The sequence below is a fragment of the Coregonus lavaretus genome, assembly GCF_964263955.1.
Source record: "Coregonus lavaretus genome assembly, contig: HAP1_SCAFFOLD_1666, whole genome shotgun sequence".
In the NCBI taxonomy this organism is placed as follows: domain Eukaryota; kingdom Metazoa; phylum Chordata; class Actinopteri; order Salmoniformes; family Salmonidae; genus Coregonus; species Coregonus lavaretus.
Genome location: NW_028158480.1, coordinates 1 through 24786, shown reverse-complemented (window position 1 = coordinate 24786; position 24786 = coordinate 1). Strand labels below are relative to the sequence as shown.

General features: G+C 44.7%; 1 protein-coding gene across 1 annotated transcript; it reads left to right on the top strand.

Annotated features, from left to right (window-relative positions):
• Positions 1-5445: 5445 nt before the first annotated feature.
• On the top strand, positions 5446-24780 carry LOC311123935 (pleckstrin homology-like domain family B member 2; the record flags this gene model as incomplete). The annotated part of the gene is made up of 4 exons (XM_084198153.1): positions 5446-5515; positions 10537-10721; positions 12947-14089; positions 24749-24780. Coding segments are annotated over exons 1-4 (1415 nt in total), but the record flags the coding sequence as incomplete, so codon positions are not given.
• Positions 24781-24786: the final 6 nt, after the last annotated feature.

The following is a 24786-nucleotide window of genomic DNA, read 5'->3' as shown; positions in this document are numbered from 1 at the left end:
AGTGCTAGAAACATCAGCATAGTTTAATACAGAGATAAGACCTCAATGCTAGAAACATCAACATAGTTTAATACAGAGATAAGACCTCAGTGCTAGAAACATCAGCGTAGTTTAATACAGAGATGAGAAAATGCTAGAAACATTAGCATAGTTTAATACAGAGATAAGCCTCAGTGCTAGAAACATCAGACTAGTTTAATACAGAGATAAGACCTCAGTGCTAGAAACATCAGCATAGTTTAATACAGAGATGAGACAATGCTAGAAACATCAGCATAGTTTAATACAGAGACAAGACCTCAGTGCTAGAAACATCAGCATAGTTTAATACAGAGATAAGACCTCAGTGCTAGAAACATCAGCATAGTTTAATACAGAGATAAGACCTCAGTGCTAGAAACATCAGTGTAGTTTAATACAGAGATGAGACAATGCTAGAAACATCAACATAGTTTAATACAGAGACAAGACCTCAGTGCTAGAACCATCAGCATAGTTTAATACAGAGACAAGACCTCAGTGCTAGAAACATCAGCATAGTTTAATACAGAGATAAGACCTCAATGCTAGAAACATCAGCATACAGTGGGGGAAAAAAGTATTTAGTCAGCCACCAATTGTGCAAGTTCTCCCACTTAAAAAGATGAGAGAGGCCTGTAATTTTCATTATAGGTACACATCAACTATGACAGACAAAATGAGAAAAGAAAATCCAGAAAATCACATTGTAGGATTTTTTATGAATTTATTTGCAAATTATGGTGGAAAATAAGTAGTTGGTCACCTACAAACAAGCACGATTTCTGTCTCTCACAGACCTGTAACTTCTTCTTTAAGAGGGTCCTCTGTCCTCCACTCGTTACCTGTATTAATGGCACCTGTTTGAACTTGTTATCAGTATAAAAGACACCTGTCCACAACCTCAAACAGTCACACTCCAAACTCCACTATGGCCAAGACCAAAGAGCTGTCAAAGGACACCAGAAACAAAATTGTAGACCTGCACCAGGCTGGGAAGACTGAATCTGCAATAGGTAAGCAGCTTGGTTTGAAGAAATCAACTGTGGGAGCAATTATTAGGAAATGGAAGACATACAAGACCACTGATAATCTCCCTCGATCTGGGGCTCCACGCAAGATCTCACCCCGTGGGGTCAAAATGATCACAAGAACGGTGAGCAAAAATCCCAGAACCACACGGGGGGACCTAGTGAATGACCTGCAGAGAGCTGGGACCAAAGTAACAAAGCCTACCATCAGTAACACACTGCGCCACCAGGGACTCAAATCCTGCAGTGCCAGACGTGTCCCCCTACTTAAGCCATGTCCAGGCCCATCTGAAGTTTGCTAGAGTGCATTTGGATGATCCAGAAGAGGATTGGGAGAATGTCATATGGTCAGATGAAACCAAAATAGAACTTTTTGGTAAAAACTCAACTCGTCGTGTTTGGAGGACAAAGAATGCTGAGTTGCATCCAAAGAACACCATACCTACTGTGAAGCATGGGGGTGGAAACATCATGCTTTGGGGCTGTTTTTCTGCAAAGGGACCAGGACGACTGACCCGTGTAAAGGAAAGAATGAATGGGGCCATGTATCGTGAGATTTTGAGTGAAAACCTCCTTCCATCAGCAAGGGCATTGAAGATGAAACGTGGCTGGGTCTTTCAGCATGACAATGATCCCAAACACACCACCCGGGCAACGAAGGAGTGGCTTCGTAAGAAGCATTTCAAGGTCCTGGAGTGGCCTAGCCAGTCTCCAGATCTCAACCCCATAGAAAATCTTTGGAGGGAGTTGAAAGTGTTGCCCAGCGACAGCCCCAAAACATCACTGCTCTAGAGGAGATCTGCATGGAGGAATGGGCCAAAATACCAGCAACAGTGTGTGAAAACCTTGTGAAGACTTACAGAAAACGTTTGACCTGTGTCATTGCCAACAAAGGGTATATAACAAAGTATTGAGAAACTTTTGTTATTGACCAAATACTTATTTTCCACCACAATTTGCAAATAAATTCATTAAAAATCCTACAATGTGATTTTCTGGATTTCTTTTTCTCATTTTGTCTGTCATAATTGACGTGTACCTATGATGAAAATGACAGGCCTCTCTCATCTTTTTAAGTGGGATAACTTGCACAATTGGTGGCTGACTAAATACATTTTTTTCCCCCACTGTAGTTTAAAAATGAGATAAGACCTCAATGCTAGAAACATCAGCATAATTTAATACAGAGATAAGACCTCAATGCTAGAAACATCAGCATAGTTTAATACAGAGATAAGACCTCAGTGCTAGAAACATCAGCATAGTTTAATACAGAGATAAGACCTCAATGCTAGAAACATCAGCATAGTTTAATACAGAGATAAGACCTCAGTGCTAGAAACATCAGCATAGTTTAATACAGAGATAAGACCTCAATGCTAGAAACATCAGCATAGTTTAATACAGAGATAAGACCTCAGTGCTAGAAACATCAGCATAGTTTAATACAGAGATGAGACCTCAATGCTAGAAACATCAGCATAGTTTAATACAGAGATAAGACCTCAGTGCTAGAAACATCAGCATAGTTTAATACAGAGATAAGACCTCAATGCTAGAAACATCAGCATAGTTTAATACAGAGATAAGACCTCAATGCTAGAAACATCAGCATAGTTTAATACAGAGATAAGCCTCAGTGCTAGAAACATCAGCATAGTTTAATACAGAGATAAGACCTCAGTGCTAGAAACATCAGCATAGTTTAATACAGAGATAAGACCTCAGTGCTAGAAACATCAGCATAGTTTAATACAGAAATAAGACCTCAGTGCTAGAAACATTACATTTACATTTACATAATTACGTCATTTAGCAGACGCTCTTATCCAGACTGATATGTCTGCCAGACATGCAGAGATGCGATTCGCCACCTGGTTATCAGAAGGGGGAAAGGAGAAGATTAGTTGTGTGTCGTCTGCGTAGCAATGATAGGAGAGGCCATGTGAGGATATGACAGAGCCAAGTGACTTGGTGTATAGCGAGAATAGGAGAGGGCCTAGAACTGAGCCCTGGGGGACACTAGTGGTGAGAGCACGTGGTGCGGAGACAGATTCTCGCCACGCCACTTGGTAGGAGCGACCGGTCAGGTAGGACGCAATCCAAGAGTGAGCCGCGCCGGAGATGCCCAGCTCGGAGAGGGTGGAGAGGAGGATCTGAGGCAGCAGACAGGTCTAGAAGGACAAGAGCAGAGGAGAGAGAGTTAGCTTTAGCAGTGTGGAGAGCCTCCGTGACACAGAGAAGAGCAGTCTCAGTTGAATGACCAGTCTTGAAACCTGACTGGTTTGGATCGAGAAGGTCATTCTGAGAGAGATAGCAAGAGAGTTGGCTAAAGACGGCACGTTCAAGAGTTTTGGAGAGAAAATAAAGAAGGGATACTGGTCTGTAGTTGTTGACATCAGAGGGATCGAGTGTTGGTTTTTTGAGAAGGGGTGCAACTCTTGCTCTCTTGAAGACGGAAGGGACAAAGCCAGCGGTCAAGGATGAGTTGATGAGCGAGGTGAGGAAAGGGAGAAGGTCACCGGAGATGGTCTGGAGAAGAGAGGAGGGGATAGGGTCAAGCGGGCAGGTTGTTGGGCGGCCGGCCGTCACAAGTCGCAAGATTTTATCTGGAGAGAGAGGGGAGAAAGAAGTCAAAGCATAGGGTAGGGCAGTGTGAGCAGGACCAGCAGTGTCATTTGACTTAACAAACGAGGATTGGATGTCGTCAACCTTCTTTTCAAAATGGTTGACGAAGTCATCCACAGAGAGGGAGGAGGGGGGAGGGGCAGGAGGATTCAGCAGGGAGGAGAAGGTGGCAAAGAGCTTCCTAGGGTTAGAGGCAGATGCTTGGAATTTAGAGTGGTAGAAAGTGGCTTTAGCAGCAGAAATAGAGGAAGAAAAAGTAGAGAGGAGGGAGTGAAAAGGTGACAGGTCCGCAGGGAGTCTAGTTTTCCTCCATTTCCGCTCGGCTGCCCGGAGCCCTGTTCTGTGAGCTCGCAATGAGTCATCAAGCCACGGAGCAGGAGGGGAGGACCGAGCCGGCCGGGAGGATAGGGGACATAGAGAGTCAAAGGATGCAGAAAGGGAGGAGAGGAGGGTTGAGGAGGCAGAATCAGGAGATTGGAGGGAGAAGGATTGAGCAGAGGGAAGAGATGATAGGATGGAAGAGGAGAGAGTAGCGGGAGAGAGAGAGCGAAGGTTGCCATGGCGCATTACCATCTGAGTAGGGGCAGAATGAGTAGTGTTGGAGGAGAGCGAGAGAGAAAAGGATACAAAGTAGTGGTCGGAGACATGGAGGGGAGTTGCAGTGAGATTAGTAGAAGAACAGCATCTAGTAAAGATGAGGTCAAGCGTATTGCCTGCCTTGTGAGTAGGGGGGGACGGTGAGAGGGTGAGGTCAAAAGAGGAGAGGAGTGGAAAGAAGGAGGCAGAGAGAAATTAGTCAAAGGTAGACGTAGGGAGGTTGAAGTCACCCAGAACTGTGAGGGGTGAGCCATCCTCAGGAAAGGAACTTATCAAGGCGTCAAGCTCATTGATGAACTCTCCAAGGGAACCTGGAGGGCGATAAATGACAAGGATGTTAAGCTTCAATGGGCTAGTGACTGTGACAGCATGGAATTCAAATGAGGTGATAGACAGATGGGTCAGGGGAAAAAGAGAGAATGTTCACTTGGGAGAGATGAGGATTCCTTGATTCCTTGTCTGTTTGAAACATCAGCATAGTTTAATGCAGAGATGAGACCTCAATGCTAGAAACATCAGCCTAGTTTAATACAGAGATAAGACCTCAGTGCTAGAAACATCAGACTAGTTTAATACAGAGATATGTGGCTGAATGGCTTCTCTGGATCATGTGGAATGGGCAGTTCAAGGTTAACAGAGAGATGGTCAAGTTGGTTGATTTTATTTTTCCTGACCTTGACTCAGTGACCTTCGTACCGCGGCATCCGAGAGAGAGAGAGAGAGAGAGAGAGACAGAGAGAGAGAGAGAGAGAGAGAGAGAGAGAGAGAGAGAGAGAGAGAGAGAGAGAGAGAGAGAGAGAGAGTTTTCCCGCTCTCCACTCTCTCTTTTTCTCTCCCTCTTTCTGTGAGGTATTTGGACAGCTACTGTGTGTGTGAGAGTTATATGGGGTTGTGAGCCTGGTGTCTTATTAATGCCTGACTCGGTGATCCTAATTGATGGCCAGAGAAAACACTGTGGTCTGGAACAGACCTGACTGTGTGGTTGACTGAGCAGTGCAGCAGACGTACTGTATATAGGCTGTTATACAGAGAACCGAGAGGACTTACACATGGACTGAATTATATCTCATTCAGTTTGTGTTATATCTGACTGTGTGTGTGTGTATGTGTGTTCTCTCCAGGTTACTCTCTGTGTCTGGGTAAATCCTACTTCTTCCGCTTCAACCATCCAGAAGAGACCAGCAGTATGAAGAGCATGCTACCTCTGAAGAGCCCTATCTCACCCCTGACCTACAGCACTGGTAACACACACACACTCGCCCCTACCCTCTTTCACCTCTGACCTCTCCTTAACCCCAGTCCTCTCTTCTCCTCTGTTCCCTTCCTCCCCCATAGATCCCATCAGCCCATGGTCCCTCAGATTTCATACGACTTCCTCTCTCCCACTGTGTGTGAGGGTACAGTTACAGGTGGACCCCACCATGACAGGTGTGTGTGATTGAGACGTGTTCATGCGTGACGAGAGCATTCTTGCGTCCCTAATATATCCGGTATCTTCATAGGGGTCTTTGAATAGTCACAGGGTTATAAACACAGAAGGGATGCTTTATCGTAGGGTGTAAAACTGTCTGTTACACAAACCTAAAACAACTTCTCGAGACCAAGGCTGGTGGAATTTTTTTCCAGAACTGCCGATAGCTGTCGTCATGGTGATGCAGCTGTATTCTGCTGTAACCGTAGTGATTAATCTCGGCGTTTGATCATGGTGTGTGTGTCTGTCGTATATCAGTGCTGCTCTCTCGCTGTCTCTGTAGTCAGACAGCAGGAATGTACACACAAACATACATCTGTATAGGGATCTCTCTCTCTCACTCACACACACCCACAACCACACACACACACACACACACACACACACACCCACAACCACACACACACACACACACACACACACACACACACACACACACACACACACACACACACACACACATTGAACACAATTGTATAGCGAGGAGCGATGAGCCTTTTAGTGCTAATAGTTTAATAAATATCAGAGAGGGCTGATATGAACCAGACCTTAAGGGCAGACCTTAAGGGCAAATATATCCATGTGGAGCCTAGTGGTCTGTGTGTGTGTGTGTGTGACTGCGTCTCCAGACCTTGTGATGTCTTCTGCTTCCTGCCCCATTTCTCCCCCTCCTTACAAGGCAGAGGTTCAACCTTTCACCCCTCGCTCGCACACTGTCACATGTACACACACTTAGTACCTGTGGACACACTCTTATAGGTAAACACACTTAGTACATGTGGACACACTCTTATAGGTAAACACACTTAGTACCTGTGGACACACTCTTATAGGTAAACACACTTAGTACCTGTGGACACACTCTTATAGGTAAACACACTTAGTACATGTGCACACACTCTTATAGGTAAACACACTTAGTACCTGTGCACACACTCTTATAGGTAAACACACTTAGTACCTGTGGACACACTCTTATAGGTAAACACACTTAGTACCTGTGCACACACTCTTATAGGTAAACACACTTAGTACCTGTGCACACACTCTTATAGGTAAACACACTTAGTACCTGTGCACACACTCTTATAGGTAAACACACTTAGTACCTGTGCACACACTCTTATAGGTAAACACACTTAGTACCTGTGCACACACTCTTATAGGTAAACACACTTAGTACCTGTGCACACACTCTTATAGGTAAACACACTTAGTACCTGTGGACACACTCTTATAGGTAAACACACTTAGTACCTGTGCACACACTCTTATAGGTAAACACACTTAGTACCTGTGCACACACTCTTATAGGTAAACACACTTAGTACCTGTGCACACACTCTTATAGGTAAACACACTTAGTACCTGTGGACACACTCTTATAGGTAAACACACTTAGTACCTGTGGACACACTCTTATAGGTAAACACACTTAGTACCTGTGGACACACTCTTATAGGTAAACACACTTAGTACCTGTGGACACACTCTTATAGGTAAACACACTTAGTACCTGTGGACACACTCTTATAGGTAAACACACTTAGTACCTGTGCACACACTCTTATAGGTAAACACACTTAGTACCTGTGCACACACTCTTATAGGTAAACACACTTAGTACCTGTGTACACACTCTTATAGGTAAACACACTTAGTACCTGTGGACACACTCTTATAGGTAAACACACTTAGTACCTGTGGACACACTCTTATAGGTAAACACACTTAGTACCTGTGGACACACTCTTATAGGTAAACACACTTAGTACCTGTGCACACACTCTTATAGGTAAACACACTTAGTACCTGTGCACACACTCTTATAGGTAAACACACTTAGTACCTGTGCACACACTCTTATAGGTAAACACACTTAGTACCTGTGGACACACTCTTATAGGTAAACACACTTAGTACCTGTGCACACACTCTTATAGGTAAACACACTTAGTACCTGTGGACACACTCTTATAGGTAAACACACTTAGTACCTGTGGACACACTCTTATAGGTAAACACACTTAGTACCTGTGCACACACTCTTATAGGTAAACACACTTAGTACCTGTGCACACACTCTTATAGGTAAACACACTTAGTACCTGTGCACACACTCTTATAGGTAAACACACTTAGTACCTGTGGACACACTCTTATAGGTAAACACACTTAGTACCTGTGGACACACTCTTATAGGTAAACACACTTAGTACCTGTGTACACACTCTTATAGGTAAACACACTTAGTACCTGTGCACACACTCTTATAGGTAAACACACTTAGTACCTGTGGACACACTCTTATAGGTAAACACACTTAGTACCTGTGGACACACTCTTATAGGTAAACACACTTAGTACCTGTGCACACACTCTTATAGGTAAACACACTTAGTACCTGTGGACACACTCTTATAGGTAAACACACTTAGTACCTGTGGACACACTCTTATAGGTAAACACACTTAGTACCTGTGGACACACTCTTATAGGTAAACACACTTAGTACCTGTGCACACACTCTTATAGGTAAACACACTTAGTACCTGTGGACACACTCTTATAGGTAAACACACTTAGTACATGTGCACACACTCTTATAGGTAAACACACTTAATACCTGTGGACACACTCTTATAGGTAAACACACTTAGTACCTGTGGACACACTCTTATAGGTAAACACACTTAGTACCTGTGGACACACTCTTATAGGTAAACACACTTAGTACCTGTGGACACACTCTTATAGGTAAACACACTTAGTACCTGTGCACACACTCTTATAGGTAAACACACTTAGTACCTGTGGACACACTCTTATAGGTAAACACACTTAGTACATGTGCACACAGTACCCATCAGGCACATAACGTTCTGAGAACCATATGTTTCTTAGAGCTTGGTGAGAGCGTGGTTGTCCTATGGTTATTTTGCAAACAGCCTTCCCACAACGTTCTGGTAATGGTGCAGGATATCCAGCTAGCACATAACGTTCTGAGAACCATATGTTTCTTAGGTGGGAATTTCAGTACTTCAGCATGATGTTTTCTGCACGTTTCCTCATGGTTCTGTTTAAAGTCATGTTCTCAGAACATTAAGAAAACTTTCCATTAAAAAACAACAACAAGAAAACAACATTAGTAACATTCCAAAAATGCTCCAAGAATGTTCTTTAAAAACATATATATTCCGTTCACAGTGACAACAATACTCCATCACCTACATTACCGTTCAAAAGCTTGGGGTCACTTAGAAATGTCCTTGTTTTCAAAAGAAAATCAATTTTTCTGTCCATTAAAATAACATCAAATTGATCAGAAATACAGTGTAGACATTGTTAATGTTGTAAATGGCTATTGTAGCTGGAAACGGCTGATTTGTAATGGAATATCTACATAGGCGTACAGAGGCCCATTATCAGCAACCATGTCATGGTAGCTCCATCCTGGTGGCGCAGTGGACTAATTATATGGATAGAGAACAGAAGATCATAGGTTTGAATCTCACTGACGCCGTGCCACAATAAAAGAGAGTGTTTTCTTGATTAATGCCTAAGCAAATTAATTTCCATTTGTCCTATCTGTGCCTGGAATTCAAAACAGTTAACCTAAGCTAGCAGTGTTATTAAACGTCTTATTGAAACATTCAGTAAACGTTTTAAGGAAGTTATAAAAAAAACTCCAAACAACCCTAGAATTTCCATTCTCAGAATGTTAATAAAACCTCCCAGGAAAACCATAGTAACCTCCCTGCAACCTAAAAATGTACGTACCCAGAACAGGCAATATTTTCACTTCCGTTCCCAGAACGTTTAAAATATGTTTCGTTTTATCGGTCAGGAAACGTACGGCTTCATTCCCATAACCAATGGGAAACCAAAAGCATTCGTTCCCACAACTTCCAAGGAACCACATGTGCCAGTTGGGTAGATACACACATGCCCGTCTACGTTTAGTGGTTATATGTGTGTCTTGGAGGTCGTGTTACTGTCTCGATGGTATGTAAAGAGTTGTCCCATTACTCAGGGAAAAATGTATTCCCTTCTTGTCTCAATTTCCTTTAGATCGTTGATGATTAAAATTACTAGATTTCCTCTTCATTGTGTTCAGTGTTTTCACATCAGTGGTGATGAAGGAGGGGAAATGGAGCCGTCAGTGGGATTGAGGAAATTCCTGATCACTGACAATATTTGTATTTCCCTCAAATTCCAAAGTAAGGAAGTCAGTTTTTCTACTTTAAAGAACTGAACTACCATGTGTGTGTTAGTTTTGGATCTGAGAAATGGTGTGTGTGTGTTGGCTCTCAGGCCCTCGGTGGGCCATTTGCTGGCAGGCCCTCGGTGGGCCATTTGCTGGCAGGCCCTCTGTTGTTTGGGTTATGGGTGTTCTGCCAAGCCGAGCTATGAATCGACTTAGCTGCAGGTACAACCACCATGTAACTTTCTCCCTCACTCCTAAACCAAAACCACACATGGGAAGGCACACACTGACCCACGTATACACAGAGCTATTCTCAGAATAATAATACCTCTGCTCTTCCTCAGTCCTATAGGCTTAAACAGACAACGAATAGACGGGGACTGCTAATGTAAAGAATGTTTTTTTCACCATTCACTTAATGGTGAAGATGGACACTTTAAATAACATGTCTTACGTATCAACTCTCTCTCTCTCTCTCCCTCTCTCTCTCTCTCTCCCCTCTCCCCCCCCCCCCCCCCCCCCCTCTCTCTCTCTCTCTCTCTCTCTCTCTCTCTCTCTCTCTCTCTCTCTCTCTCTCTCTCCAGACTATCTGAAGTTTAGTAGTGACTACAGCCATGGGGTGGTGGGAGGGGCCGGCAGCTCCAGAGGGATGCGCTCAGCCTCAGAGCTCCGTGATTTGATGGACACCTTACAACGCAAGAAGATCGCCCTGGCGACAAGCCTGAGAGCCAATGGGGACGTTAGCCCCTCCTACTTCAGTATGACACAGGTATGACAGCTGTAGAGCTTTCGCAGGAGGATCAGCCATACTCAACAGGCTAGTCCAGAACGGAGTCCAGAACGGGGTCAATACGGAGTCCAGAACGGGGTCAATACGGAGTCCAGAACGGGGTCAAAACGGAGTCCAGAACGGGGTCAATACGGATCTCCGCCCCATGGAAAAATGTGTAGAATTGCAGAAAATGAGCATTAGGACTTCTACATTTTCTCTCCGCCGACAATAGGGGTGTGAACAGTTTGAACAGTTTGAACAGTTTGAACAGTTTGAACAGTTTGAACAGTTTGAACAGTGTGAACAGTTTGAACAGTGTGAACAGTGTGAACAGTGTGAACAGTTTGAACAGTTTGAACAGTTTGAACAGTTTGAACAGTGTGAACAGTTTGAACAGTTTGAACTGTTTGAACAGTGTGAACAGTGTGAACAGTTTGAACAGTTTGAACAGTTTGAACAGTTTGAACAGTGTGAACAGTGTGAACAGTTTGAACAGTTTGAACAGTTTGAACAGTTTGAACAGTGTGAACAGTTTGAACAGTTTGAACTGTTTGAACAGTGTGAACAGTGTGAACAGTTTGAACAGTTTGAACAGTTTGAACAGTTTGAACAGTGTGAACAGTTTGAACAGTGTGAACAGTGTGAACAGTTTGAACAGTTTGAACAGTGTGAACAGTTTGAACAGTTTGAACAGTGTGAACAGTGTGAACAGTTTGAACAGTTTGAACAGTTTGAACAGTTTGAACAGTGTGAACAGTTTGAACAGTTTGAACAGTGTGAACAGTTTGAACAGTTTGAACAGTTTGAACAGTTTGAACAGTTTGAACAGTTTGAACAGTGTGAACTGTTTGAACAGTGTGAACAGTGTGAACAGTTTGAACAGTTTGAACAGTGTGAACAGTTTGAACAGTTTGAACAGTGTGAACAGTTTGAACAGTTTGAACAGTGTGAACAGTGTGAACAGTTTGAACAGTTTGAACAGTGTGAACAGTGTGAACAGTTTGAACAGTTTGAACAGTGTGAACAGTGTGAACAGTGTGAACAGTTTGATTAGTGTGAACAGTGTGAACAGTGTGAACAGTTTGAACAGTTTGAACAGTGTGAACAGTTTGAACAGTTTGAACAGTGTGAACAGTGTGAACAGTGTGAACAGTGTGAACAGTTTGAACAGTTTGAACAGTGTGAACAGTTTGAACAGTGTGAACAGTTTGAACAGTGTGAACAGTTTGAACAGTTTGAACAGTTTGAACAGTTTGAACAGTTTGAACAGTGTGAACAGTGTGAACAGTTTGAACAGTGTGAACAGTTTGAACAGTGTGAACAGTTTGAACAGTGTGAACAGTTTGAACAGTTTGAACAGTTTGAACAGTTTGAACAGTGTGAACAGTGTGAACAGTTTGAACAGTTTGAACAGTTTGATTAGTGTGAACAGTTTGAACAGTTTGAACTGTTTGAACAGTGTGAACAGTTTGAACAGTTTGAAAAGTTTGAACAGTTTGAACAGTGTGAACAGTGTGAACAGTTTGAACAGTGTGAACAGTGTGAACAGTTTGAACAGTTTGAACAGTTTGAACAGTTTGAACAGTGTGAACAGTGTGAACAGTTTGAACAGTTTGAACAGTGTGAACAGTTTGAACAGTGTGAACAGTTTGAACAGTGTGAACAGTGTGAACAGTGTGAACAGTGTGAACAGTTTGAACAGTTTGAACAGTGTGAACAGTTTGAACAGTGTGAACAGTTTGAACAGTTTGAACAGTGTGAACAGTGTGAACAGTGTGAACAGTTTGAACAGTTTGAACAGTGTGAACAGTGTGAACAGTGTGAACAGTTTGAACAGTTTGAACAGTGTGAACAGTTTGAACAGTGTGAACAGTGTGAACAGTTTGAACAGTTTGAACAGTGTGAACAGTGTGAACAGTGTGAACAGTTTGAACAGTGTGAACAGTGTGAACAGTGTGAACAGTTTGAACAGTTTGAACAGTGTGAACAGTTTGAACAGTGTGAACAGTGTGAACAGTTTGAACAGTTTGAACAGTGTGAACAGTTTGAACAGTTTGGGGTTTCATGCATTGCGAGTTGGGGGGTTTACTACTACGTCGATAAATGACATTATCCGTCCAGACTTTTGCCACCTAGGAAATTTGTGTGACTGGACCTTCTCAAATAGTAGTTGAGGTTTTACATTCCTAATGAATTTTCTTCTACTTCTCTCTCCCTCCCAGTCTCCACCCACCACGCCTGTGACCTCACCCACCTCGATGTTGTCAGCCTATCAGGAGCAGGCTAGGCGTTTCTACGGCTCTGATCGTCCTCCTCTCTCTGGCAAAGCCGCCGCCCCTCCCTCCCCCTCTCGGCGCTCCGACCCCCCTTGCTCCCGATCCTCCGTGACCCGGAAACAATCCTACCAATCACGGGACAGCCTGCTGATCTCCCCTGGCAATGGGCGACACCCACTAAACCCAGACTCCTCCCCCCTGTTGTCGATGCAGAACGGTGGAGGTTCGTCTAACTCAGTGGCCGGTGGTGAGAGCCTCTCCTCTTCCCCATCCTCATACCTCTCTCCAACTAGTGGAGCGGCCAGCGTGCCCTCCAGCCCCTGCCTGGGACGCCAAAGTCACGGCAACCACGAGCCGGTGCCTATCAACCGAACCAGGAAGTACTCTGCAGGGTCTGTGTGCGGCATGATGGGAAGTCACAGCCACTCACTACACCGCCTCTGCCCCTCGTCATCACCTCGTTCCCATGACAACGGAGCCCTGGCGCTCTGTTCCATCCCCCCGGCCTCGCGGCGCTCTGAGCCTCCACGCAACTCCTCTCACAACAATAGCCAAAACCACACCACAAACAGTAACTACAGCCATTACCAAACCACTAACTTCAACTACAGCCAGGCCCAAAACATGAACCACAACCGGAACCAAGGCGAGGGGGAGGTATCCATCTCCCTCTCCACCCCCAAGTCTCCCACCCAGGCCCCTCCAGACCTGACAGTACCGTCCCAATCAGGGGGCTCTTCCAGCCCCCGTGTGGCCAAGAAACTCAGCCTCACCTCCACCAGCTCCACCTCCAGCCTCCAGGAGCCAGAGAGACCAGCCAGCCGCGGAGCCTCCCCAGGACCAGAGCTCTTTCTGGGGGAGAGGGGGAGAGCGCACAGGGGGGGAAGCCTGGAGCCTGGGTTAAGACTAGGGGAACGAAGGCTGTCGTTTGGAAAGGGAGGGGTGGGGCTGGGGGCAGGGGTGACCCCACCAGGGAGGTTCAGGGCGAGGAGTGGCAGTATCAGCTCCCTGAGTGGGAAAGAAGAACTGACTGACTATCACCATCGCCAGCGAGACGAGAGACTACGAGAACAGGAAGTGGAGAGACTGGTGAGTAGTGTGTGTGTGTGTGTGTGTCTGTTTGAAATTATCTGCATGAAATAGCAATTCAATGAGGAACAGGATGGGTGGAATCAGATATCTTCCCTCTAACCTCACGACCTCCTGAACACACTCTTCGGGAGGTGCACTGTTTGGGCTCTCTCTCTCTCTCTCTCTCTCTCTCTCTCTCTCTCTCTCTCTCTCTCTCTCTCTCTCTCTCTTTCTTTCTCTCCTCTCTCTCTCTCTCTCTCTCTCTCTCTTTCTTTCTCTCTTTCTCTCTCTCCTCTCTCTCTCTCTCTCTCTCTCTCTCTCTCTCTCCTCTCACTTTCTGTCTCTCTCTCTCTCACTCCAAGGTTATTATAGTTTTAGTTTTTTATAGATGTTTATTAGAAGTTTTGTTTCAGTTAATTTTTAGACTTGATTTACTAGATTTTACTTAGTTTGAGTTTTATAAAATCATTTATTTTAGTTTTAGTGTTAGGGACAGAAAGTAGCCTCATGCATGGGAGGCTAGGAGCCAGTTATGTGTTTTAGGCCTAGTTTGTGTTTTTTTGGGATGTCACCTATTGCCACTGGGGAGCAGTAATACAAAATGTGATTGGTCAGGTCATATGTTTGGTTATGTTTACATTATAAATCAATCTTAATGTAACTTGGATTTAAAAGGATAATCATCGGTGTCCGACTCAGATTCAGACATTTCTGCCACGCCGTGCTAAGCTGTGATGAGGTGGTGTTGAAGGAGTCAGGCGCGGGAGGGTAAATCACAGAAACACAGGCTTTAATCCGCAAAAATACAGGTTTACGCAGAACTGCGTCAAACACACTCCAGCGCACAAAACAGGTGCACTGGAAAATACAAGGCACACAGGAAAATACTCCCGTCTAACAAAATACACGAGCTCCATCGAGCTTCACTAACCTTCACAATAAACAATCACCCACAAGGACAAGGGGGCAGAGGGAACACTTATACACAGACTAATTAGGGGATTAGAACCAGGTGTGTGTGATAACGAGACAAGACAATTGTGATGATGATTGGGGCGGCAGTGGTTAGTACTCCGGTGACGACGAACGCCGAAGCCTGCCCAAACAAGGAGGGGAGGCAGCCTCGGCCGAAGTCGTGACATAAGCTATGACCAGCTCTGGTTGTTGTTGGTATTTCTTGCTTCGTAAACACACAGCGTTATTTTTCAGAATCTCCTTAACTTTCTGGGTTGCTGTATCCAAAGCAATCATTCCATTTACTCTGCCAGGAGTTTTAAATTTGAGATCAAGTGTTTGGTTGAATTTTCTTAAGGCTGGCTCATCGTGCAGTCTCATGGACTTGCCAGACTGGATGAATAAATTAACCAGTGCTGCTTCCTTCAGGTTTCGGGGCTGTCGCTGGGCAATACGGACTTTCAGCTCCCTCCAAAGATTTTCTATTGGGTTCAGGTCTGGAGACTGGCTAGGCCACTTCAGGACCTTGAGATGCTTCTTACGGAGCCACTCCTTAGTTGCCCTGGCTGTGTGTTTCGGGTCGTTGTCATGCTGGAAGAACCAGCCACGACCCATCTTCAATGCTCTTACTGAGGGAAGGAGGTTGTTGGCCAAGATCTCGCGATACATGGCACCATCCATCCTCCCCTCAATACGGTGCAGTCATCCTGTCCCCTTTGCAGAAAAGCATCCCCAAAGAATGATGATTCCACCTCTATGCTTCACGGTTGGGATGGTGTTCTTGGGGTTGTACTCATCCTTCTTCTTCCTCCAAACACGGCGATTGGAGTTTAGACCAAAAAGCACTATATTTGTCTCATCAGACCACATGACCTTCTCCCATTCCTCCTCTGGATCATCCAGATGGTCATTGGCAAACTTCAGACGGGCCTGGACATGCGCTGGCTTGAGCAGGGGGGCCTTGCATGCGCTGCAGGATTTTAATCCATGACGGCGTAGTGTGTTACTAATGGTTTTCTTTGAGACTGTGGTCCCAGCTCTCTTCAGGTCATTGACCAGGTCCTGCCGTGTAGGTCTGGGCTGATCCTTCACCTTCCTCATGATCATTGATGCCCCACGAGGTGAGATCTTGCATGGAGCCCCAGACCGAGGGTGATTGACCGTCATCTTGAACTTCTTCCATTTTCTAATAATTGCGCCAACAGTTGTTGCCTTCTCACCAAGCTGCTTGCCTATTGTCCTGTAGCCCATCCCAGCCTTGTGCAGGTCTACAATTGTATCCATGATGTCCTTACACAGCTCTCTGGTCTTGGCCATTGTGGAGAGGTTGGAGTCTGTTTCATTGAGTGTGTGGACATGTGTCTTTTATACAGGTAACGAGTTCAAACAGGTGCAGTTAATACAGGTAATGAGTGGAGAACAGGAGGGCTTCTTAAAGAAAAACTAACAGGTCTGTGAGAGCCGGAATTCTTACTGGTTGGTAGGTGATCAAATACTTATGTCATGCAATAAAATGCAAATTAATTACTTAAAAATCATACAATGTGATTTTCTGGATTTTTGTTTTAGATTCCGTCTCTCACAGTTGAAGTGTACCTATGATAAAAATTACAGACCTCTACATGCTTTGTAAGTAGGAAAACCTGCAAAATCGGCAGTGTATCAGATACTTGTTCTCCCCACTGTATCTGGTAGTCTTTATCCTCTAAATATGTGGATGATTCTTTGTGTTCAGATGAACTTTGAGGTCGGTTGGGTTTTCTCTTTTAACTCTGTTCCACACGCCGCCATCTTATGACACTACAATATTTGATTCCTTTCCAGCAATGTACTCAAAACAATCCCATGTGCTTCACCTTTTGCTGCCGCCATTGTTCACACACACACAGACACACACAAACACACACAAACACACACACACACACACACACACACTCTTTTAAAATTATTTATTTCAATCCACAAATTACATTAAGAAGGATTGTCACGGTTTCGGCCGAGGCTGCTCCTCCTCCTTGCTCGGGCAGGCTTCGGCGTTCGTCGTCCCCGGAGTACTAGCTGCCACCGTTGTATGTTATCGATGTTTGTTTGGTTTTGTCTTCCTTGTACACCTGTTTCCTTTTAGTGTTAATTATGTCTCCTATAAGTTTCTCGTTTTGTTAGTCGTGAGTTGTGTGTAATTGTTCCGCCTGTCTTTTGGTGCTGCTCATTTTGCCTATTGTATGTTTAGGACCGTCGCACTGTTTTCGTGCGCTGTTAGTATTTTGGTGTTTTACGCACTGCTGCGTAATCGTTCGCCTCCGGGTTTGTTGAGGCCCATTTCATTATTGTTGTCGTCTAGTAAAGTCTGTTGGACGAAGCTTCTGTGTCCTGCGCTTGATTCCTACACCACATCCACATCAGCCGCTTGACAAGGATTCAAACAATGCTAAGGTCTTGGATACAAGGGGCACTTAAAGATACAAAAGGCACCTTTCTTCTCCACGCAGCTAGGCTACCCATAACAGCTGAAAGAGCAGTTGTTTTGCTCTGGTCTTCGGTAGGCCTGCAATCTGAAGGAACGTACCGTAAGCCTAGATATGTGGCCCAGACTGCCAAATACTACTGCCACCAACTTCCACTTATGTCCAAGGTGATACGAGGGGCTGGTATTTGAGAAGCTTTACCTCCAAAATCAACACCTCCCTCTGGCCTCCCCCACAACAACAATAGCTGTCTTATTCACACACACGGACAAACACACACACACACACACACACACACACACACACACACACACACACACACACACACACACACACACACACACACACACACACACACACTCAATGGGTGTAACTTCTGTTGACAATTTCGATACCTTTTGGAAACAAAGCTCGTATTATAAGGAGGATGGGATCCACCCAAATCATTTGGGTTCCTGGATCCTTTCACAGCATTATAAGGCTGCGTTGAGACAATGACTTATCAATGACCCAAGTCCAGCTCATTTAATCCCTACCATTGTGTCGCTGAGTTGTCATAATGATTCAGCAAATGTACATTATCCTAGGGGCATTGGAAGACACAATGTAAATAACCTAATTTATGTCCCTCTAGCTGCCCCGAACGCCTCTGCTGATCCTACAGCTATTGTATGCAGTAATCATGTGCCTAATAACCAGATTTATTCTGTTAGCGCTGAGCTGGTGTGCCCGAGGAGGAAGTCCACTGTGTGCAGCTCACCCTGCACTAACATAAAGAACATGAGCACATCTACTGCTGCTAAGCTTCCCAGTAAAGCAATAAAAACAATTAAACATCCCAGAAGAAAAGTGCTCAAAATAGCCCACGTTAACATATGTAGCTTAAGAAACAAGGTTCATGAAATCAATAATTTGCTAGTAACAGATGACATTCATATTCTGACAATCTCTGAAACTCACTTAGATAATACCTTTGATGATACAGTGGTAGCAATACAAGGTTATAACATTTACAGAAAATATAGAAATGCCAATGGTGAAGGTGTTGCTGTTTATATTCAGATCCACATTCCTGTGAAGATTAGAGAGGAACTCATGTTAAATACTGTTGAAGTAATATGGCTACAGGTTCACCTGCCTCACCTAAAGCCCATTCTGGTGGGAAGCTGCTATAGACCACCAAGTGCTAACAGTCAGTATCTGGATAACATGTGTGAAATGCTTGATAATATATGTGATATCAATAGAGAGGTATACTTTCTGGGTGATTTAAATATTGACTGGCTTTCATCAGGCTGCCCACTCAAGAGAAAGCTTCTAACTGTAACCAGTGCCTGCAGCCTGGTTCAGGTTATCAGTCAACCTACCAGGGTAGTTACAAACAGTACAGGAATGAAATCATTAACATGTATTGATTAAATCTAATGCTGCAGAGATTTGTTTGAAAGCAGTATCCAAATCCATTGGATGTAGTGATCACAATATAGTAGGCATATCTAGGAAAACCAAAGTTCCAAAGGCTGGGCCTAATATTGTGTATAAGAGGTCATACAATACGTTTTGTAGTGATTCCTATGTTGTTGATGTGAAGAATATATGTTGGTCCATGGTATTTAATGAAGTGGTGCAGTGGTCTAAGGCACTGCATCGCAGTGCTAGCTGTGCCACTAGAGATCCTGGTTCGTATCCAGGCTCTGTCGTAGCCGGGCGCGACCGGGAGACCCATGGGGCGGCGCACAATTGGCCCAGCGTCGTCCAGGGTAGGGGAGGGAATGGCCGGCAGGGATGTAGCTCAGTTGGTAGAACATGGCGTTTGCAACGCCAGGGTTGTGGGTCGATTCCCACGGGGGGCCAGTATGAAAAATAAAAATGTAAAATAAATGAAAAATAAAAAAATCATGTATGCACTCACTAACTGTAAGTCGCTCTGGATAAGAGTGTCTGCTAAATGACTAAAATGTAAATGCAATGAGGAGCAAACAGACACTGTACTTGACACATTTATGAAATTGCTTATTGCAGTTACTAATAAGCATGCACCCATTAAGAAAATGACTGTAAAAACTGTTAAATCCCTGTGGATTGATGAGGAATTGAAAAATTGTATGGTTGAGAGGGATGAGGCAAAAGGAATGGCAAATAAGTCTGGCTGCACAACCGATTGGCAAACATATTGCAAATTGAGAAATCATGTGACTAAACTGAATAAAAAGAATAAGAAACTACACTATGAAACAAAGATAAATGACATAAAGAATTATAGTAAAAAGCTTTGGAGCACCTTAAATTAAATGTTGGGCAAAAAGGCAAACTCAGCTCCATCATTCATTGAATCAGATGGTTCAGTCATCACAAAACCAACTGATATTGCAAACTACTTTAATTATTTTTTAATTGGCAAGATTAGCAAACTTAGGCATGACATGCCAGCAACAATTGCTGACACTACACATCCAAGTATATCTGACCAAATTATGAAAGACAAACGTTGTAATTTTGAATTCCGTAAAGTGAGTGTGGAAGAGGTGAAAAAAGTATTGTTGTCTATCAACAATGACATGCCACCGGGGTCTGACAACTTGGATGGAAAATTACTGAGGATAATAGCGGACGATATTGCCACTCCTATTTGCCATATTTTCAATTTAAGCCTACTAGAATGTGTGTGCCCCCAGGCTTGGAGGGAAGCAAAAGTCATTCTGTTACCTAAGAATAGTAAAGCCCGCTTTACTGGCTCAAATAGCCGACCAATTAGCCTGTCACCAACCCTTAGTAAACTATTGGAAAAAATTGTGTTTGACCAGATACAATGCTATTTTACAGTAAAGAAATTGACAACAAACTTTCAGCATGCTTATAGAGAAGGACATTCAACAAGCACAGCACTTACACAAATGACTGATGATTGGCTGAGAGAAATTGATGATAAAAACATTGTGGCGGCTGTTTTGTTAGACTTCAGTGCGACTTTTGACATTATCGATCATAGTCTGCTGCTGGAAAAACAACACTTAACAAAGAGTTGCAGTTAGTTTCAGAGTGGGTGGCAAGGAATAAGTTAGTCCTAAATATTTAAAACTAAAAGCATTGTATTTTAAACAAATCATTCACTAAACTCCAAACCTCAACTAAATCTTGTAATAAATAATGTGGAGATTGAGCAAGTTGAGGTGACTAAACTGCTTGGAGTAACCTGGATTGTTAACTGTCATGGTCAAAACATATTGATACAACAGTAGCTAAGATTGGGAGATGTCTGTCCATAATAAAGCACTACTCTACCTTCTTAACAGCACTATCAACAAGGTAGGTCCTACAGGCTTTAGTTTTATCGCACCTGGACTACTGTTCAGTCGTGTGGTCAGGTGCCACAAAGAGGAACTTAGGAAAATTGCAATTGGCTCAAAACAGGGCAGTACGGCTGGCCCTTGGATGTACACAGAGAGCAAACATTAATGATATGCATGTCAATCTCTCCTGGCTCAGTGGAGGAGAGATTGACTTCATCACTGCTTGTGTTTGTGAGAGGTGTTGACATGTTGAAAGCACCGAGCTGTCTGTTTGATCGACTGGCACACAGTTCAGACACCCATGCATACCCCACAAGACATGCCACCAGAGGTCTCTTCACAATCCCCAAGTCCAGAACAGACTATGGGAGGCACTGCATAGAGCCATGACTACATGGAACTCTATTCCATATCAGGTAACTGATGCAAGCAGTAGAATCAGATTTTAAAAACAGATAAAAATACACCTTATGGAACAGCGGGGACTGTGAAGCAACACAAACATAGGCACAGACACATGCATACACACACATGATAACATACGCACTATACACACACATACACATGGATTTTGTGTTGCAGATATGTGGTAGTGGAGTAAGGGCCTGAGGGCACACACTTAGTGTGCTGTGAAATCTGTTATGAATGTATTGTAATGTTTTTTAAATGTATAACTGCCTTAATTTTGCTGGACCCCAGGAAGAGTAGCTGCTGCCTTGGCAGCAGCTAATGGGGATCCATAATAAGTACAAATACACACAAAGTAAACAGCGCTAAGGCCAAAAGCAAGACTTGCAGCCACATAACTATGGTCGGTGGCTTTCAGACAAGTGTTGGGCAACTTAAACTTGTTTTGTGTGCTGAATATTCCCAGAGGATCTTTAAACAATCCTCAAAGTATTTTCCCTATGATGTAAGTGCTGCCTTCATGGGAGAACATACACATGTCGTAAACACACATCCTATGCACCAATCATTCAATAGAATAAAGCTGTATCTCAATAGACTCCTCTCCTTCATCTACACTATTTTAGACTATTGAGATACGTCTCCTCTGTATGCTAACTGTCCCCCTAGAGGTGAGACAGGAGAGCAACACCCTCACTCTCACTCACTCTCAGTCACCCTCTCTTCCTCTCTTTCACTGTATCTGATAGCAGTCGAAGTGGTCTATAGTTTCTCTGATTGCAGTTAGCTGCCCATGGGACTGTCAGTGAAGCTCTAGGGACTGTCTTAGTGCAGCTCTAGGGACTGTCTTAGTGCAGCTCTAGGGACTGTCTTAGTGCAGCTCTAGGGACTGTCTTAGTGCAGCTCTAGGGACTGTCTTAGTGCAGCTCTAGGGACTGTCTTAGTGCAGCTCTAGGGACTGTCTTGGTGCAGCTCTAGGGACTGTCTTAGTGCAGCTCTAGGGACTGTCTTAGTGCAGCTCTAGGGACTGTCTTAGTGAAGCTCTAGGGACTGTCTTAGTGCAGCTCTAGGGACTGTCTTAGTGCAGCTCTAGGGACTGTCTTAGTGCAGCCCTAGGGACTGTCTTAGTGCAGCTCTAGGGACTGTCTTAGTGCAGCTCTAGGGACTGTCTTAGTGCAGCTCTAGGGACTGTCTTAGTGCAGCTCTAGGGACTGTCTTAGTGCAGCTCTAGGGACTGTCTTAGTGCAGCTCTAGGGACTGTCTTAGTGCAGCTCTAGGGACTGTCTTAGTGCAGCTCTAGGGACTGTCTTAGTGCAGCTCTAGGGACTGTCTTAGGGCAGCTCTAGGGACTGTCTTAGTGCAGCTCTAGGGACTGTCTTAGTGCAGCTCTAGGGACTGTCAGTGAAGCTCTAGGGATTGTCTTAGTGCAGCTCTAGGGACTGTCTTAGTGCAGCTCTAGGGACTGTCTTAGTGCAGGTCTAGGGACTGTCTTAGTGCAGCTCTAGGGACTGTCTTAGTGCAGCTCTAGGGACTGTCTTAGTGCAGCTCTAGGGACTGTCTTAGTGCAGCTCTAGGGACTGTCTTAGTGCAGCTCTAGGGACTGTCTTAGTGAAGCTCTAGGGACTGTCTTAGTGCAGCTCTAGGGACTGTCTTAGTGAAGCTCTAGGGACTGTCTTAGTGCAGCTCTAGGGACTGTCTTAGTGCAGCTCTAGGGACTGTCTTAGTGCAGCTCTAGGGACTGTGTTACTGCAGCTCTAGGGACTGTCTTAGTGCAGCTCTAGGGACTGTCTTAGTGCAGCTCTAGGGACTGTCTTAGTGCAGCTCTAGGGACTGTCTTAGTGCAGCTCTAGGGACTGTCTTAGTGCAGCTCTAGGGACTGTCAGTGAAGCTCTAGGGATTGTCTTAGTGCAGCTCTAGGGACTGTCTTAGTGCAGCTCTAGGGACTGTCTTAGTGCAGCCCTAGGGACTGTCTTAGTGCAGCTCTAGGGACTGTCTTAGTGCAGCTCTAGGGACTGTCTTAGTGCAGCTCTAGGGACTGTCTTAGTGAAGCTCTAGGGACTGTCTTAGTGCAGCTCTAGGGACTGTCTTAGTGCAGCTATAGGGACTGTCTTAGTGCAGCTCTAGGGACTGTCTTGGTGCAGCTATAGGGACTGTCTTAGTGAAGCTCTAGGGACTGTCTTAGTGCAGCTCTAGGGACTGTCTTAGTGCAGCTCTAGGGACTGTCTTAGTGCAACTCTAGGGACTGTCTTAGTGCAGCTCTAGGGACTGTCTTAGTGCAGCTCTAGGGACTGTCTTAGTGCAGCTCTAGGGACTGTCTTAGTGCAGCTCTAGGGACTGTCTTAGTGCAGCTCTAGGGACTGTCTTAGTGCAGCTCTAGGGACTGTCTTAGTGCAGCTCTAGGGACTGTCTTAGTGCAGCTCTAGGGACTGTCTTAGTGCAGCTCTAGGGACTGTCTTAGTGCAGCTCTAGGGACTGTCTTAGTGAAGCTCTAGGGACTGTCTTAGTGCAGCTCTAGGGACTGTCTTAGTGCAGCTCTAGGGACTGTCTTAGTGCAACTCTAGGGACTGTCTTAGTGCAGCTCTAGGGACTGTCTTAGTGCAGCTCTAGGGACTGTCTTAGTGCAGCTCTAGGGACTGTCTTAGTGCAGCTCTAGGGACTGTCTTAGTGCAGCTCTAGGGACTGTCTTAGTGCAGCTCTAGGGACTGTCTTAGTGCAGCTCTAGGGACTGTCTTAGTGCAGCTCTAGGGACTGTCTTAGTGCAGCTCTAGGGACTGTCTTAGTGCAGCTCTAGGGACTGTCAGTGAAGCTCTAGGGATTGTCTTAGTGCAGCTCTAGGGACTGTCTTAGTGCAGCTCTAGGGACTGTCTTAGTGCAGCCCTAGGGACTGTCTTAGTGCAGCTCTAGGGACTGTCTTAGTGCAGCTCTAGGGACTGTCTTAGTGCAGCTCTAGGGACTGTCTTAGTGAAGCTCTAGGGACTGTCTTAGTGCAGCTCTAGGGACTGTCTTAGTGCAGCTATAGGGACTGTCTTAGTGCAGCTCTAGGGACTGTCTTAGTGCAGCTATAGGGACTGTCTTAGTGAAGCTCTAGGGACTGTCTTAGTGCAGCTCTAGGGACTGTCTTAGTGCAGCTCTAGGGACTGTCTTAGTGCAACTCTAGGGACTGTCTTAGTGCAGCTCTAGGGACTGTCTTAGTGCAGCTCTAGGGACTGTCTTAGTGCAGCTCTAGGGACTGTCTTAGTGCAGCTCTAGGGACTGTCTTAGTGCAGCTCTAGGGACTGTCTTAGTGCAGCTCTAGGGACTGTCTTAGTGCAGCTCTAGGGACTGTCTTAGTGCAGCTCTCGGGACTGTGAGGCGTAATGCTCCTAACTGCAGCCATGCTTCCACAGGTAATATCTGTGCATTTGGCTCTCAGGTGGCAGATATTAGAATCCATGTTTTTTCCTGCTTTCTTTCCTGTGTGTGTGTGTGTGTGTGTCTGTACATTTTTCAGTGTGTGTGTGTGTAACTCTGTATGTACATATTTGTGTGGGCTTCTAACTGCGTGTGTGTGTGTGTTGTAGGAGCGCCAGCGGCTGGAGACCATTCTGTCTCTGTGTTC